This window comes from Octodon degus, unplaced genomic scaffold, assembly GCF_000260255.1.
Source record: "Octodon degus isolate 3935 unplaced genomic scaffold, OctDeg1.0 scaffold00104, whole genome shotgun sequence".
Taxonomy (NCBI): domain Eukaryota; kingdom Metazoa; phylum Chordata; class Mammalia; order Rodentia; family Octodontidae; genus Octodon; species Octodon degus.
The window spans coordinates 2,995,369-3,011,917 of record NW_004524680.1 but is presented as its reverse complement, the minus strand read 5'-3'; the positions used below and the strand labels follow the sequence as shown (position 1 = coordinate 3,011,917).

The 16,549-nt window shown below is 58.7% G+C and overlaps 4 protein-coding genes across 11 annotated transcripts in view; 2 read left to right on the top strand and 2 right to left on the bottom strand.

Annotated features, from left to right (window-relative positions):
• The first annotated feature begins 673 nt into the window (after positions 1-673).
• On the top strand, positions 674-3,316 carry Mfsd3 (major facilitator superfamily domain containing 3). Of its 2 annotated transcripts, XM_023723903.1 has the most exons (6): positions 674-1,611; positions 1,927-2,074; positions 2,161-2,285; positions 2,353-2,462; positions 2,546-2,740; positions 3,260-3,316. In XM_023723903.1, the coding sequence occupies exons 1-5, from the start codon at positions 939-941 to the stop codon at positions 2,717-2,719; spliced, it is 1,230 nt and encodes a 409-aa protein (XP_023579671.1). In that variant the 5' UTR covers positions 674-938; the 3' UTR covers positions 2,720-2,740; positions 3,260-3,316. The 2 variants fall into 2 exon arrangements, with proteins under 2 accessions (XP_023579671.1, XP_004639009.1); XM_004638952.2 differs by lacking the exon at positions 3,260-3,316 and having other exon boundaries at positions 2,546-2,858.
• Recql4 (RecQ like helicase 4) lies at positions 2,936-9,097 on the bottom strand. Of its 4 annotated transcripts, none has more exons than XM_023723895.1 (22): positions 8,917-9,097; positions 8,813-8,846; positions 8,628-8,725; positions 8,282-8,422; positions 7,231-7,974; positions 7,017-7,143; positions 6,809-6,913; positions 6,605-6,703; positions 6,438-6,530; positions 6,224-6,360; positions 5,872-5,955; positions 5,608-5,796; positions 5,348-5,527; positions 5,123-5,264; positions 4,780-5,042; positions 4,429-4,714; positions 4,227-4,356; positions 3,976-4,145; positions 3,722-3,902; positions 3,487-3,646; positions 3,202-3,310; positions 2,936-3,133 (listed from the first exon to the last, which is right to left on the bottom strand). In XM_023723895.1, the coding sequence occupies exons 1-22, from the start codon at positions 8,998-9,000 to the stop codon at positions 2,985-2,987; spliced, it is 3,705 nt and encodes a 1,234-aa protein (XP_023579663.1). In that variant the 5' UTR covers positions 9,001-9,097; the 3' UTR covers positions 2,936-2,984. The 4 variants fall into 4 exon arrangements, with proteins under 4 accessions (XP_023579663.1, XP_023579664.1, XP_023579666.1 ...); XM_023723896.1 differs by having other exon boundaries at positions 2,936-3,109; XM_023723898.1 differs by having other exon boundaries at positions 4,588-4,714.
• An 86-nt stretch (positions 9,098-9,183) lies between these two features.
• Positions 9,184-13,040, top strand: Lrrc14 (leucine rich repeat containing 14). 4 transcript variants are annotated; one of them, XM_023723902.1, is made up of 5 exons: positions 9,184-9,584; positions 9,895-10,090; positions 10,788-11,141; positions 11,344-11,928; positions 12,016-13,040. In XM_023723902.1, exons 3-5 carry the CDS (start codon positions 10,813-10,815, stop codon positions 12,581-12,583), a joined length of 1,482 nt encoding a protein of 493 aa, XP_023579670.1. In that variant the 5' UTR covers positions 9,184-9,584; positions 9,895-10,090; positions 10,788-10,812; the 3' UTR covers positions 12,584-13,040. The 4 variants fall into 4 exon arrangements, with proteins under 4 accessions (XP_023579670.1, XP_023579668.1, XP_004638921.1 ...); XM_023723900.1 differs by having other exon boundaries at positions 9,895-10,505; XM_023723901.1 differs by lacking the exon at positions 9,184-9,584 and adding an exon at positions 9,699-9,713 and having other exon boundaries at positions 9,895-10,505.
• Positions 13,041-13,277: 237 nt separating this feature from the next.
• Positions 13,278-16,549, bottom strand: part of Lrrc24 (leucine rich repeat containing 24) — a 4,981-nt gene continuing 1,709 nt past the window's right edge. The window contains exons 2-5 of the mRNA XM_004638863.2: positions 15,593-15,820; positions 15,187-15,465; positions 14,885-15,053; positions 13,278-14,291 (exon numbers count right to left, since the gene is read on the bottom strand). Of these exons, the coding sequence (XP_004638920.1) occupies positions 13,366-14,291; positions 14,885-15,053; positions 15,187-15,465; positions 15,593-15,745 (1,527 nt within the window). The 5' untranslated portion in view covers positions 15,746-15,820 and the 3' untranslated portion in view covers positions 13,278-13,365. The remainder of the gene's footprint in view (positions 14,292-14,884; positions 15,054-15,186; positions 15,466-15,592; positions 15,821-16,549) is intronic.

Genomic DNA, 16,549 nt, shown 5'->3' with positions numbered 1-16,549 from the left:
AACTTAGGCCAGGGAAATATCTGGCAGGACGCCCACTTAAGGTGGCTCAGCAGCCAGGAAATGTGCTGGATGTCTTCCTGCAGCAACACAGCAGGCCAAGCATCCTTGAGCATTTAAGATACCTCAGTAACAGCCTCACTTCACAGCCCCATCCTGGCTTTGGGGTCCTCAGGGCATGGCTATGAGCAAGAGGGGGCACACAAGGGCATCCCTGGCAGAGCAGGTCCTGACTGAGCAGGCTATCCTTGTCACAGGCCCTGGGGGCACCCTGAGCAGTGGCTGTGTCCCCCTAGCTAAGCATGGGCCCTTGTCTTTCACACAGGACCTACCCCCCTCCTCCCTTCCGTTGCTCTTTGGGGCTACAGCCTTGGGGAGGGGGCTGAAGCCATACAACAGCAAAAGAGAGGGCAGAAGGGCTCATGGGTAGACAGGCCGACTCCTCTACTAGGGTTGGACACCGGGAAGCTAAGAGAGTCTTGACAGCCCAGCCATGGGGAAGCCAGGCCACTGAGTAAAGTGGTGCGTGATTCTCTCGTTGGACACCAGCGGTCTCTTTTGGAAAAAAACTGTTGTCCGTCTGTCTGTGCCAGGGGGCGCCCGAGAGCTGACAATGCAACGCTCTAGGCCCTCTCCAGCTCGGTGACTCTCGCCGCCCTCCGGCGCTGGAGCGCATGCGCGAAGATCTCCAGCGCTCTCTTCATTCTGGACTCGGGAGACTCAAGGGCCAGCCCTGGGAGGAGACGCCCCGACGCACGGCTTCTGTTGGTAGAGCACTGCGGTCCGCCCTTCGGTTTGTCCCAAGCTTTGGCACGTTCCGGGTTTTGGCACCAACAGTACTGGAGCACGCGCGTCGTTCAGCAGCCGTCCAGCAGTGACCTCGTGTGGATGGGCTCTCACCCTATCATACCCCACAGAGCCCTCACCGCCTGACGCCGGCCATGCGCGCGAAGCTGCTGTCACTGGCCGGTCTCTACCTGGTGCAGGGCCTGCCTTATGGGCTGCAGTCTGGCCTGCTGCCTCTCCTAATGCGGGCCCGCGGCCTCTCCCTCTCTCGCGTGGGGCTGACCAAGGGGCTGTATGCACCGTGGCTCTTCAAACTGGCATGGGCACCGCTGGTAGACAGGCGGGGCTCCCCGCGGGCCTGGCTGGCGCTCAGCACAGCAGCGCTGGGCCTGGTGTGTGCGTTGCTGGCCGCGCTGCCTCCCGTCCCGTCTGGCCAGGTGGGGCTGCCTGCCATCGTGGTGGGCCTGCTACTTCTACTGAACTTGGGAGCGGCTGTGCAAGATGTGGCCCTGGACACACTGGCCATACAGCTCCTGGAGCCAGCCGAGCTGGGGCCCGGCAACACTGTGCAGGTGGTCGCCTACAAGCTGGGATCAGCGCTGGCTGGGGGCGGGCTGCTGGCCCTCTTGCCCAGTCTCTCTTGGCCACTGCTGTTTCTACTCCTGGCTGCCACCTACTGGCTAGCTGCAGCCCTGGCCTGGGCTGCACCAGTCCTACACCAGGTGCCCTGGCCTCAACCCTCAGAGCACACTCCACGCCACCTGCAAGATTTGCTGGCTGTGCCTGGGACCCTGTGGACGGCAGGCTTTGTGCTCACCTACAAGCTGGGTGAGTGAGGGCTATGTCAGGCAGCGGCGCTGGGGCCCCAGGAGCTCTGGAACCCACTTAGAGGATCACCCTTTCTGGGGTATGATCTGCCAGCGGGGGCCCAACAAAGAGGGCTCTGTCACATAGTTCCTACCTCTTCTTTCAGCTGCAGCCATAGCCCTTTGGGTTGCATAGTGCTGACCACCGACTCAGCACCTGTGGCCCAGGAAGATGGAGGCAGGGCAGGGGCTTGGCTGTTGAGCACAACTGAGCCGGCAGGATGGGGAGGGGGAAACAGGGATGATATGGGCCACCCCTGCTCATAGTTTCCTGCAGGTGAGCAGGGTGCCAGCAGCCTGTTTCCACTTCTCTTGTTGGACCATGGTGCTTCTGCCTCTGAGCTGGGGCTGTGGAGTGGCTTGGGTACGGTGGCCTGCTCCATTGCTGGCTCTTCCTTAGGCGGGGCCCTACTGACCAGGCACTGGTAAGCCTTCCCCAGCCCACCCTTCCCCCTCATCCCTGGCCCTATCTGGAATCTTCTGACCTGCCATCCCCCCACTCCCACCCCAGGCAGCTGTTGCCTTTGCTGAGGTTAGTGCTGCAGCTTCGTCTGGGAGGCCTGGCCTGTCAAACTGCCCTGCTCTTCCACCTGGACACTCCAGGGGCCAGTTTAGGCCCTGGCACTGTGCTAAGAGGTGAGGGGCTGGCTTGGGGGAGGGAAGGGCCAACAGGCCTGGGCCCTGCTGACCTCTGCCCTCCCAGGAGCTGCCTTGCTGAGCCTGTGTCTGCAGCACTTCCTGGGGGGCCTGGTCACCACCACCACCTTCACTGTAATGATGCACTGCAGCCAACTGGCACCCAGAGCCCTACAGGTGAGGGGATGTGGTAAAGACACCCAGGGGCTTCAGGGATGGAGAACCAGTAGACCCTAACCCTCCTCTCCCTCAATCTCCAGGCCACACACTATAGCCTCATGGCCACGCTGGAGCTGTTGGGCAAGCTGTTGTCGGGCACCCTGGCTGGAGTGCTGGCTGATGGCATGGGTCCAAATCCCTGCTTTGGTGTCTTTCTTGTACTCTCAGCCCTGCCCCTTCTGGATCTGGACCTAGCACCTAGCACCTTCAGCTGAGCCGAGCAGCAGGACTACAAAGTATGCCATTGCTAATGCCTATCTTGAATATGTGAGATGCAGTTGTCCTGAGGTGGACAGTGGCCTCCTCCCAAAGCAGAGCCCATAAAGCAACTCGAACACTTTTATTCTGTATATACAGCCTCCTTGTTTCTGCACAATTTTCTCTGTGCTTTGCCAAGGGGTCAGTCATTGTCCTGACCACCCTGACTGCAGGACCCAGCTGAGTGTCTCCCTGTGGGGAAGCACCTTCCTGGGAGGGCAGTCATGGGCCTGCCAACAGGAGCTCCTCTGTGGCCAGGCGCATAAGGGCATGGAAGTTCAGATGCAGGTACTTCCTCCAAAAGCGCTGGTCTCGCCCATATACCTGGGCTGGGTAACAGGGGCTTCCTACAGTGAGACAAAGACACAAGTCTGAAGACTCAGTGTTGGTCCCAGTCCCTGGCTCCCTGCTTGCTTCAGCCAGCCCCTGGGGCCCTCACCGATGCCATGGAAGATCCGGGCAACAGCCCTGCCTGAGAACTTCTCCTCTGGCCGCAGGGACAGGAACTGGCGGATGTCATGGCGGACCTGGTCCTCCCAGTCCTGCAGCTGTGGGTGAGTGGGTACAGCAGACTTGGCATGTCCACGGTACCATGTCCCACAGAGCCCAGCCCCAGGCCTGCCCAGAGAATCTTGAGTCAGGTTGGATGGGGCCCAAATAGCAGGGGGCAGCTGTGTGTGTCTCGGCTGTGCTCCCTGGGAGGCATCCTGGGGGTGGCACTCACCTGCACTTGCCCAGGCTCTGTGCTCTGCTTGTCCTTCACATGCCCCTCTTTCTCTTCTTCTTCTTCCTCCTCAAAGTAGCAGCTGAGCAGAGTCTTCAGCTGGGCACTGCGTTCCTCATCAGGCTGTTCTAGGCAGGGCCCACAGCTGGGGAGGGCCACACTGGAGCAGGACAGGTATTTCAGAGCCACATGGGGCTACGTGGGTGGTCCCAGACCTTGACCTCGTTCTCCTCACCTGTGAAAAGCCTGAAACATTCTGCGCAGATGGGCCAAGGCCTTGCGTTCACGGGTCTGCACACAGCTGTACAGGAAGTCGCAGACCTGGTCTCTCTCTTGAGCTGTCAAGTCCCCGGGACTATGCAGGTGGAAGGCCAGTTCTCCAAACTCCACAAGCACTCCAGTACTCTGTAGCACACCTGCCAGGAAGTATTATCAGTCACAGATGCCAGGTGGGAAACAGAATCAAGGAGAGGGTAGAGGTGAGCACACCTGTTTTAGGCTCTCGGTCCCACTGCAGCTGGTGCAAAGCCCGCCGCACGGAAGGCAGCTCCCAGCCCATTGAATCTACCAGCTCTACCACGTTGAACTCCAAGGAGCAGCTGCCGTGCCTTGTGTTCTCAGGTGGCCACTGGGCCCAGCATGCAGCCACGGGCGGACACCTGTATGCAGGGAAAAGGGACATATAGCCAGCAGCCCTGGTCTTTTGTCCCCATCCCCAACCTAGGGTGAGAAATGCTCACCTGCTGGCCAGGGCCTGGAGCTGGCTGGTGCCCCCAGGGCAGTACAAACGGCAGTGGGCATAGGTAGCTGGCAGCAGCTCAAGCCAGTGTTGTGGGTGAAGTTCCAGATAGCACAGCAGAGTCTCAATGGCTGAAGAGAAGAGCTAGGGTCAGGGGGTGCAAGAGCTGCCTCTCCACACACCCCACATCCTTTGGCCCTCACCCTCTTCTGGCATGTCCAGGGCCTGCACTGTTGGCTGCACTGGGAGTGCCCGCTCATGTCCTAGGCAGGCCCGACCCTGTCTAAAAGCTGCTGGGTAGCCACCATGTTGTTTGGCCTCCAGAGGTGGGGACTCAGCTGTGGGCCTTGTCCCATTGTCACCTCCTCCCTGTCCTTCCTGCTGGATGCAGGTGCAGGGTGGGAACACACACTGCATCAGCTTCTTCATGGCTAGGAAGTCGGCGCCATCTGCATGCACGTGTCTGCGTAGTTCTCGAAGGTCCTCACCCTGCAGTATGGCAGTTATGAGTGCAAGGCCAGAAAAGTCGGTGGAAGGGGCATTGAGACACTAACCTGGGGCTGTAGAAAGAGGTGGCAGTGGGCAGGCTGCCCATCACGCCCAGCACGCCCCACACCCTGGACGTAGCTCTCAAAGCTTGGGGGCAGCCCCAGGTGCAGCACAGCCCGCACGTCAGGTCGGTCCAGCCCCATCCCGAAGGCTACTGTGGCCACCACCACCCGCAGTTGGCCCTTCATGAAGGCCTGCTGCACTCTCTGCCGCTCCCGGTTGCACAGGCCAGCATGGTAAGCTTCAGCCACAGCTGCAGGGCCACGACCTTTGGGGAAGTTGATGTTGGTGGGACCAGAGCATGGGTGCAGGGTAGTCCCTGGGAGACCTGGCCTTGTTTGTGCTCACCTCTGAGCTTTGGGTCCTGCACTGCACAGAGGCAGGTTCGGAGGAGTGCAGCAATCCTCTGTGTGTCCTCACGCCGGTTACAGTAAACAATGACAGAATCCAGGCTACGGAAACGGTCGCCCTGCAGCAGTGTCACCAGAGCCTGGCAAGAAGCAACTGTTGGGCCAGGCTGTGTGTGTGTTGGGGAGGTGTCCTCATCCTGACCCCTGATGTGGACACACCTACCTGGTCTGGGTCTCTATCTCTGGATACAGACAGGTACAAGTTGGCAGGGATGACAGGTGCCTCTCTGGGACTCGGTTCCTCAGCCACTCCCAGGTGGTGGGCCACGTCACGGGCAGTATTGCGTGTGGCTGTGGCTGTTAGGCCCAGGAAACAGCTGACACCCATACGCTCCCGAAGCACCTATAGCAGGAGGAAGGTCATAGGAAGGCCACTGGACTCATATGGGCCCCACCCACCTACGCTGGCCCCATGTGGCTCACTTTGCAGACTCGAAGGTAGCAGGGCCGGAAGTTGTGTGACCACTGAGAGAGGCAGTGGGCCTCATCAATGCAGGCAAAGGCTACTGGGGGCAGCTGGGAAGCCTGAGGGAGGCTGACAGGGCTCCCAGAACCAGCTCCAACCAATGCCTCGGGGGACAGCATCAGCACATGCACTTGGGCTGCCTGCACCTAAAAGTAACAAGGTCAGGAGCACTGCCCAAGTTGTGTTCCCCTCTGCTTCCAGTCCATGGGGTACCTCCTGACCTTCTGTAGAACAGACTGCCGCTGTTTCCTGGTCATGCCTGAATGGAGGCACGCGGCCTTGAGACATGCGGGCAGGTGGGATAGCTGCGGACATAGACAATGTCATCACAACCCAGCCAAACCCAGCCTGAGTCCACTTAGAGCTGCTCAACCCAGCAGGATGTCCAGGAGGAAAAGCACCAGATCCTGGGTCTGGCTGGTGGGTGCTGAGGTCAGGCTTTGTTACTCTCAGGTAAAGACCAGCCAGGTATCTTGCAGCTCTCATTGGGTTCAGGGAACAGGACGCAACCTGAGGATATCACAGGCACCGGTTTTTAACCATCTACAGGTACTAATGGCCCCATTTACACACCTGATCATCCATGAGAGACAGGAGCGGGGAGATGACCAGGGTAAGGCAAGGGCTGCGCTGGGCATACAGCAGTGCAGGAAGCTGATAGCACAGGGATTTGCCAGCGCCTGTGGGCAGCACCAGCAATGTGGAGATGCCTGGGCAGGACAAGAGACAGCTGCAGGGTTCTGTAGTCTATTAATACCCAGCCCAGCCCCTGGACAGCCTCACTCACCAGACAGGATTCGCATGATTGTTCGCTCCTGCCCAGGGCGGAAAGCTTTGTGCCCAAGCTGTTCAAGAGCTCGGAACACCTCAGCTGGTGTCTCTGTGGACAGAGGTACTGGTTACCACAGTTCTCAAGTCTTCCCCCCTTGGAGATTCAGACAGGTTTCTGCTCACCTGCTACCTGACCCAAAGGCCCTGGTGGGTAGAGAGGCAGCACTGAGGGGGCTGTGTTCGGTGCCTGTAGGTCAGGCTCAGCAGACTCTGTGTCCTGTTCTGCAAGGGCAGATCAGCAAGGGTGACACGGGGGCCACAATCTCGGCCTAGACCTGTCTGGAACCACAGTCACAGGCCACAATCACCCTCTACCCCGCAACTCACTGGGGCAAGCAGTATCTATCCTCTGGGTTACTTCCTCCAAAGTGGGAAAGGACTGCATGTCATCTTTGTCCTTATCACCTTCCTTCTGCAGGGCCTGCATGGGTCCTAGGCCAGGAGTAGAAAGCTAGTAGCATCTTTTACTCCCCGAGAGTGTGCTACTCTTACTGCACAGCATCATCCCACCTCATTCCCCAGGGCAGAAGCCTACCTAGCTGAGAGCACTGGGATTTCCAGTGGCCAAACTGCCCACACTGGAAACAAGACTTCTCAGTCGTGGCTCTGGGCCCACCACCCCTCAAATACTCTTTTTTCTTCTGCCACTTCTGCTTCCATGCCTGAGAAAGGTCCACAAGGGAGAATCATGTGAGAAGACAGAAAAGGGGAAAGGGGATGCCTACCTTGTCCTTCCCTGCTTGTCTCACCTGCTTTCGGAGGAGCCTGCCTCGAAGGGCCCCAACCCGCGCGTAACGTTTTTGCTTCATGTTGAGCCGAACGTAGTTACCCTTATCCTGGATCACTGTCTGAGGGCAGGTGTGGGGGTGGGGTATGCTCTCAGCCTTCTCTGCCTTAAGTGATCTTGAAGTGCCAGGGCAGAGCTGAGGTGTCTGGACCTGTACAGCACCCCCTGTTGGGTCCTCAAGAACTGTGGCCCCAGCCCCCTCAGACTGGAGTGTTGCTTGATTGCTGTCCCTTTGTGCCTGCACGGGAATGCTGCCATTCTCCTCAGTCCATTTTTGCTTCTTGCCTCTATGGCTGTTGAATTGGGGTCGCCCTGCACTGGTTTGTGCTGCCTGTGGCACTGGAGCAACTGGGTCTTGAGAAGTTGCCTCAGAGTAGGTATTGGTGACAAGAACTGACAGTTCTCCTGGGGTCATAGGTTGAGATTCCTTTGTGCTGGAGGGCTCAGAGGCCTGAAGACAATCTAAGGCTCCATTGTGACACCGCTGCAGCCAGCCAGGGTCTAAGGAGCTCAGCCGCAGATTCAGGGATGCCCGAAGCTGCTGGAGTCGGCCTGGCCTTGGCTGGGGCTCAGAAGGCTTGGTAAGTGCATCACTGAGTTCTTCTGGAGAGGTAGAAGGAGTCCCTGGGCTGAGTGGCTTTGGCGTGGGCTTCTTAGACAAGCGTCTACCTGGAGGCTGGCACCTGTGGCCCAGGGCTGGGTCATCCTGAGAGAGGTCAAAATAGTAAGTAGAGATTCAGGCCTCTGAGCTGCTCAGAAACTTGCCTGAGTCCTCACCCTCAGCGATAGAGCAGGGCATGAAGCTGAGACAGAAAGGAAGCTGAAGCAGAGGCTGCTCCAGAGCACCTCTCAGGATTTAAGCCCTGGTTAGCAGGGGCCGTAATGCCTGAGTGAACTGAGCAGTGGAAGGGGAGGGGGGTCAGGGGGCACCTGGTGAACCTGCTCATGAGTCAAGAGCCAGGGGCAGTTTTGGGCCCAGTGTGGGTGCACACTTTTCTTCTTCCACCCCTCACCTGTAAGGTGCCCTTCAGATTGGCCTTAAGTCTCTTCCCATAGTCTTGTGCAGATCTCTGGGGGCTCAGCACTGGAGTACGATGTGGACTCTGCGTTGCAGCCCGATTCAGGTGGGATCCCCAGCAAGTGGGGTTTGGAGCCTGCAGAAGACAATTAACCCAGAAAGGGTGGCCCGGAATAGAGGGGCCTCCATTGCCTGACAAACCAGTCTGGCTCTTTCCTGTCCCACTGTGTCCTGTTTTTCCCAATTCTGCACCCACGCGGGCTGGGCTGTGATTGCCCTTGACTCCTGCCATTCGGTCTGGCAATAAGCTACGAGGCGGCAGGGGTTCAGGGCGTGGGTACCTCCTGGGCTGAAGCGGAGAGCAACTGGTTGTGGCTGCAGGGCCCGCCACTCCTCCGGCCCACAGCCTGCTTCAGGGCACGATACTTGCGGTACAGAGCTAGGTGAGCAGGAGGGAGCCCGAGTCAGGGCGCAGCCCGCCGCTCCCCTGTCACCCCTGTTCCAGCCATCAGGACAGTGCGCTCACCGCGGGTCTCCTCCGGCGCTGCCTCCACGTCCTCCTGTGAAGGGAGCACATCAGCTGGAGGCCGCGGCCTTAGACTCCCCCCTCACCTGCGCTCAGGTCCGCACCTGGCCCGGCCGCCGCCCATGCTGCCGCGCGAACGCCCGCTCCCACGCCTGCAGGTGCGCCCGCAAGTTCCACAGGGGCTCCATTACGCTCCGTCCCTGCGGCCCGCGAATCTCCCGCCGCTAGGACGTCTTCCGCCGCGCGGTCAATGGGAGCAATCGCTGCGTACTGGGGCGGGCTCCCTGGACCAGGCTGCCAATCCTCGGGGCCCTGGAGGAGCAGCCAATGGGAGGTGTAGCATCATCGCGCCGCGCCGAGGCGCAGGGCGGGACCGACGGGGTAGAGGCGGGGCCAGAGGCCTCGGCTGCTGCTGCAGGCTGGTGAGTGCTGGATGCTGGGCCGCGATCGGGACCGTCGAGGGCGGGGCGCTAGGCCCCCGGCGGCCGTAATGAGGAGGCGGGGCTGGCGGTTGGGAGGCCGGGCTCGGGAGTCGGGGGCTGGGCCGTCGCGGCGGGGACCAGCCGGATCGGATGAGCGGGCCCGCCTGACGGGGGCGGGGCATCGGGTTTAGGCCTCCGGCTGGGGCCTGGAAGAGCCCGGTTGGGGCGTCTGCGCTACTCGACTCGTGGTGCCTGAGCCGCGGCTTTTCCAAGGGCGTGGGCGTCACCCAGAGGCAGCTCGCTTGGCACCCAGGCGGGGTGTTTTCATTTCCTCTCGTGACAGGTGCTCGGTGAGTCTGTCCTGTCTGCGAGGTCTGCAGCGTCCTCACGAAATTTGAGCATGGCAGAGCCTGGCGGAGGGTGGGTGTTTGGGGTTTCCTGGGAACCGGGGCCTTAAGGACTTGGCTGTGCGTGACAAGGTCAGCAAGCGCAGGGGCCCTACAGCCGATCTGGTCCCCGCTCCCGTCCGTGGGCATTGACCTTGGGCAAACCCGAGGCCTTGGTTTTCCAATCTGTCAGAGGGGGATGATGGTGTTGTAGTTGCCTCGCACACAGGAAGTGTGCTAAAATCAGCAGTGGGGCTGATCCCCTATGTCGCAGATTACCTGACGGCCTCAAGGGTCGTTTGTGCGCATCTTCTCGGTTTGGATGCTGCTTTGGCAGCCGTCTCTGACTCATCTGAGGAATCCCTGGCCCGAGCCCTTCTGAAACCCGTGGATATAAGACTTGTTCTCTCTCCACATTGGTTCCTCAGGGAAGAGGGCGATGACTAGGCAGGTGAAAAGGACCACTGAAGGTGAGAGGCTTTTTCTCAGGGGTTTCTATGCCTGGTAACGTCCTAGAAAATGGTAATTAACTGTAGGGCTCACGTTGCTCTCATAGGTTATGTTATCTGGATTCTCTTTCCTGGATTCCGCTCCTTTTCTTATCGGGCCTGGTGCTTATTAAGCTGTGTCTGTACTTTGTGGATTCCAAGGACAGCCCTTGAGCACATCTGGGAGGAGGGTGAGAGAGGGAAACATGATGTGGCTGCTGGCCTCCTGGGAATACACTTCTTCTAGGCATGGTGAAAGTCTGAGGGTTAGGACCAGGCTTTACTCTACTTTTGAGAAGGAGTTCTGAAGCAGCTTTGTGATTTGGGAAGCCTGAAGTACCAATGGGAGACCCTGCAGAGCGACCACCTTCTGTCAGAAGCACACACAAAGAAGCAGGTTATTGATGGTGCCTTCCCATTTATGTACTGCTTGATGCTTTGTTTTCCTAAAGAAGCCGCATGCTACTGGAGGTTGGTTACTGGGGTATGGCCTTGTCCCTTGTTTACTGGGCCCAGCCAGTGCTGGGCATTTAAGAGGTGCTCCTCTGTACCCTGTACCGCTATCCTCCACTAACTGGCATCATGCCAGGCACCGTGTTGGGCTTTCTCACCACTGACATATGGAGGGGGTCTGGTGGTGGTTGGGGGTTGATCTCCACTGAAAGCCTGTCTTCTGCAGGTGGCTGCCTGCCCCGCCCAGCGCCATGCACACGCTCGTGTTCCTGAGTATGCGGCAGGTGCTCCAGTGCCAGTCAGCTGCCTGCCAGGCCTTACCCCTGCTGCCCCGAGAGCTCTTCCCCCTGCTCTTCAAGGTGGCCTTCATGGACAAGAAGACAGTCGTACTTCGTGAGCTGGTGCACACATGGCCCTTCCCACTGCTCAGCTTCCAGCAGCTGCTACAGGAGTGTGCCCACTGCAGCAGGGCTCTGCTGCAAGAGCGGCCCAGCACTGAGAGCATGCAGGCTGTGATTCTGGGACTGACTGCCCGGCTCCACACCGCAGAGGGTGAGGCTGGCACACAATCCTTCTGCAGGTATGGGCTTACCTGAGGGGCCCTTCAACTTGGGAGTGGAGGAGGGTCCCCTAAGAAGGTTCTAGGCTGGGGTCCTGGGGTTCGCAAGAGTTCAGTATGGAGCAGGTATATTGCTTCTATCCCAAGGTGGCTGGGAGTGAGAATGGGAATGGGTTTTGCCCCGTCCCCCTCAACCCCTGCCTCAGGCCATCCCTGCCCCCAGGAAGCATGCTCTTCGGGTACTGGATATGACTGGTCTCCTGGATGATGGTGTGGAGCAGGACCCTGGTACCATGAGCATGTGGGATTGCACAGCAGCTGTGGCCCGCACATGCATTGCCCAGCAGCAGGGCAGGAGTTCAGAGCATGGCCCGGCTCCTGTCCCTGTGGAGGTTCGTGTGGACCTTCGGGTGAACCGGGCCTCCTACGCATTCCTTCGTGAGGCACTCCGAAGCAGCCTAGGCAGCCCACTTCGGCTCTGCTGCCGGGATCTCCGGGCTGAGGACCTGCCCATGCGTAACACTGTGGCCTTGCTGCAGCTTCTGGATGCAGGCTGCCTGCGCCGTGTGGATCTGCGCTTCAACAACCTGGGGCTTCGTGGCCTGTCTGTCATCATTCCACATGTGGCCCGTTTTCAGCACTTGGCCAGCCTGAGGTTGCACTATGTACATGGGGACTCAAGACAGCCCTCTGTGGATGGTGAGGACAACTTCCGCTACTTCCTGGCTCAGATGGGTCGCTTCACCTGTCTACGGGAGCTCAGCATGGGTTCTTCGCTCCTTTCAGGCAGGCTGGACCAACTGCTCAGGTGAGTGGGCCCATCACTTTTCTGCCTTTCCCTAATGTGGGGACATTCCCTTGGACCTGCCTGTTTGTGACCCCTATGTCCCCACAGCACTCTGCAGAGCCCCTTGGAGAGTTTGGAGCTGGCCTTCTGTGCTCTGATGCCTGAGGACCTGCAGTTCCTGGCACGGAGCTCCCATGCTGCCCACCTCAAAAAGCTGGACCTGAGTGGGAACGACCTGTCAGGCAGCCAGCTGACACCCTTCCAGGGTCTGTTGCAGGCAGCAAGGGCCACACTGCTGCATCTTGAACTGACTGAGTGCCAGCTTGCAGATACCCAACTACTGGCCACACTTCCCACCTTGACTCAGTGTGCCAGTCTTCGCTACCTTGGCCTCTATGGCAATCCATTATCTATAGCTGGCCTTAAGGAGCTGCTGCGGGACTCAGTGGTTCAGGCTGAGTTGCGCACTGTGGTGCACCCCTTTCCTGTGGACTGCTATGAAGGTCTTCCCTGGCCACCACCTGCATCTGTCCTGCTAGAAGCCTCCATTAACGAGGAAAAGTTTGCTCGTGTAGAAGCTGAGTTGCACCAGCTACTGCTGGCTTCAGGCCGTGCCCATGTGCTCTGGACGACAGACATCTATGGGCGCCTGGCTGCAGACTATTTCAGTCTGTGATCTCCAGCTTTGGATGATACACAGGTCAGGAGCCTTGTTGGAACTCTTCTGGAGGCCTGACACAGATGCACTGGTGTCAGGCTTCTTACAGGGTTTGCCTTGTACCCTGGCACACCCTGAGCCTTCTGTTTTCTCTTGTGTCCTTCACTTTGCCTTGCACATACTTCCTAACTGGCTATGGGCACTGGGCTGGATTTGAGGCCGGCATTGTCCTATTCAGCGTGGCTGTACTTTGGAGTCCTGGCCCTCTCTGTGGATATTCCTGGCAACCTAGCTGTGAGTTGAGAGGGTCAGTTGGTTCTCTGGGCCCTTCTGAAGAGTGCAGTGAACTGAAGTCAGGATGGCCTGTTTCAGGGAGGCTTGGGGCCCCATCTTTGATACCCAAATCAACCTCTCAGCTAGCTCTGGGACTGGAGGGTGTTATGGAGGTACAAAAGTGCAGTGTATCTGGAACTTTTATCTCTGGCTGATTTTTCTGTCCTAATTGGTAAGAGTGCCTTGTTTCTATCTCTGCTGTTACCCCAGCATGGCCACTGGGCCACAACTGTCCTTTGGCCTGCTGCCCTCCCCCGGTTGCTAACTCTAACAGCATCTCTGGCCAGCGCCAGCGTTTTACCCCATGGAAGGGATTCTAGGGGCATCTCTGGCTCTCTTGTAGCCCTAGGACTCCCGTGGGCAACGCCACACACACTGCTCAGCAGAAAAGCGCCGCTTCCACTTTTACTGAGGAGGCTTGCGCCGGCCAATCCCCGGCGCATACGTCATCGGTACGCGCGGCGTGCTCAGCAGTGGATCTCGTAGGCAACGCGCGGCGGGAGGTGAAACCCGGGCGCCAGGCCCTCGGCGGTGCTGCGGTCCTCGGGCGCATCCACAGGCCCCTCGACGAACAGGGGCTTGGAACGATCAATGACGAACATCTCGTGGCCGCGCTCGTCGCGGAACTCCTCAAGTTGAGCGAAGGTGCAGGGTCCGTCCGAATAGTCGTTGACAAAGAGCGTGCCTTCCCCCGGAGGTGCGCGAGCCTTTTTCCGCCGGCGCCTGCGCCGGCAGATCATAGCGGCCAGCAGCAGTGCTGTGAGTGCCAGCAACGCTATGGCCGCTGCGATGGCAGTCTGTGTGGCTAGGCCCAGGGCGCGGAAGGCCATGCTGCCCGCCTCGTGCTGCTGCTCGTGGCCTATGGGGCGCGTGGCCGGGGCGAGGGGGGCCAGTCGGTGTGGCCGGGTGGCATTGACTAAGAGGCGAAAGGGTACACGTGCAGCGCCACCGGCATTGGCAGCTTCGCACTCATATTTGCCGGCATGTGCCAACGTGATATTGGTCAGGAAGAGCATGCCACTGCCGGTATCAGGTGCCCCGTGCCTGCCCAGGCTTGCCACCCCGCCTTCCAGCTGGGCTTGGGCCTGTGGCCGGTTTTCCCGAGGCTGGGACACCTTCCTCCAGGTTACCAGGGGCTGTGGGTAGCCCGAGGCCTGGCAGGCCACCCTCAGGTCCTCTCCCAGGTTGGCTGTTACCTCCAGCGGCTCTACGTGTACAGAGGGGGGAATGCAGATGAGGCTACTGCCTGATACATCCAGGAGACTTTGCAGCGCCAGGCGCGGGGGCTCTGCACACATGATCTTCTTGTCTCTGGAGCTAAGCAATCGCTGCCCCCCTTCCTTGATCCAAGCACCCAGCCAGTGCAGGGCACAGTCGCAGCGCCAAGGGTTCTCTGCAGGCAGAACAGAACAGAGCCTATGGGGTTGGGGTTCTGCTGACAAAGAAACCCCTTTCCCATCTCCCACAGCATCTCACCAGAGTCCAGGATCCTCGTCACCTCTTCTCTGACTCCAAAGTTCCCTGGGGTGGTGGCAGGCCCTTCGTTGCCTGGCCCTGAGAAAGCTTCTGCTCCTTTGAAATTTCTCACTCAAGTCTCGCTGTTTTAGGGAACCTCAGTGTCCATATAGATAGCCCAACAGCACTAAAACTTTATCTGCAAATGCTCTTTCCCGGAAATTCTCCCAATCCTGGTCAGCTGCCTCTTTTCTGTTTTTGCCTGCTTGCCTACTGATGACCTGAAGGTGTTCAAGAGCTTTGGTACTTTTAAATCACTCTGTATCTGCCTTTTCAGTCTCCCTTAGGTAGACCTGGAGCTGTGTCTGCCAGCTTCCCCACTCCTGGCAGTCCTCTATCCTGGTGGCAAGACAGTGGTGTGGCCCTCCAAAATGGTACCCAAGGGTTTGGCTCAGAAGCCCTCTCCATACCTGGGCCTGTTTTCTTCCATTGCCATTGTGGCCAAGGCAAAGACTCTTGGCCAGGAGTTACCTGTGAGACGCAGGACTTGCAGGCTGGCCAGGGGCTGCAGGGCCTCTTGGCTGATCGTTCCCAGCTGGTTTCTGCTGAGGTCCAACAGGGCCAAGGAGGACAGCCCAGCTAAGGCTTGGTCCTCTAGCAGCTCAATGTTGTTTTCTTGCAGATGTAGCTCCTGCAGTCGCTGAAGTAGGGACAAGAGATAATCAGGAAAAAGTGCCCTGGCAAGTCAAACTGGGTTGAAGTCTCTCCCCCAATTATAGCTAGCAGGTGACTTGCACAAGATGTGGATCTGCTTCTAGGCCTTTGGTGCTCACCGGCAGGTGCAAGAAGGTGAAATCCAGCAGCCGCACCAGCTGGTTGCCTGCCAGGTAGAGCACACGCAGCTGTGCTAGGCCTGCGAAGGCCCCTCCACGTAAGCCGCGTAGCCGGTTGCCAGTGAGTGCCAGCTCAAGCAGGCGGGGTTGTGCGCGAAAGGCGCCAGACTCCAGGGCATGCAGGCTATTGTTGTGCAGGTAGAGGTGGCGCAAGGATGCAAGTGGAGCCAGAGTGCCTGGCTCCAGGCGAGTGATGCTGTTGTCTTGCAGGAACAGCGTCTGTGGGTTGGGGGAAGGGGATGCTTACACCATGGCAAGGCCTCCTGCTCTGTGGGGTTGTCCTTCCCCACCCACCCAAGTGCACACTTGGGTCCTTCAGTCCCGAGGCTTGGGAGGCAGTGCCCACCTGCGTCCCTGGGGGTATCCCCTGCGGGACAACGCGTAACCGCAGGGCACCACACTCCACGGTCGCACTGTAGCAATGGCAAGCAGCAGGGCAGCCTTCAGGGTGGGATGGGAGGAACAGCAGCAGCAGCAGTGCAGGAGCCCTGGAGGCCATTTCCTGGGAGAGCAACCCGGGCCCACGAAGCTACCAAGGCTTTCTCAGGGTCCAGATGTAGACAGGATGTGCCTCCTGAAACACAGGTGGGCAGGCCAGTGCCAATACTCCAGAGCCACCTCAAGGGCATGAATGGAGGCTTACAATCTATGTTGAACTTTTGAATAGTTTTGTCAGCTTAAGAAATAGATGAATACAATTTTGTTTTCTACCCTTGACAAACCACCCTCATAAAGACTTAGGGCATGAGGTTGAAATGAACTGGTGTTCTCAGCTTCTTCACAGAATATGGTCATGTGGAGAGACTCACCCAGCTCCAGACCACTTCCTGGGCAAGTGAGGGCCTCCTGCTTCTCAAGTGACATCTGCACCCAGGTGATATTCTTTGGCTGAAAGTGGCTCCCCGTGCAAGGGCTTGGGGAATGCCAGATGGCACAGTCCAGGACCAGTTATCCAAGCATAAGCAGAATTTGAGAGCAGGCTCTGGGTAAACATGTCTCCTATCTTCCCATGGTGGTGGTGGGGGACTGGCAGGAACCTAATGCTCAGCTTACAACAGAGGTCCCTTTTGTGCCCCCAGGACAAAGGTCAGGTCCCTGCCCGACCTTATCCCACAATTAACTCCTTTGCATTTGTGCTGTCCCCACCTTGAGGTTCATCTGTTATGACCTGTGGGAAGGCAATGGTAGAACTGGTCTTGGAGGGGTTGGTGAGATGGCTCAGTGGTCTAAAGCACCTACTTAGAACAAGCTTAGCAAAGCACAGGGACCGTGGTTCAATCCCCCAGCACCACATGCCAGCCAG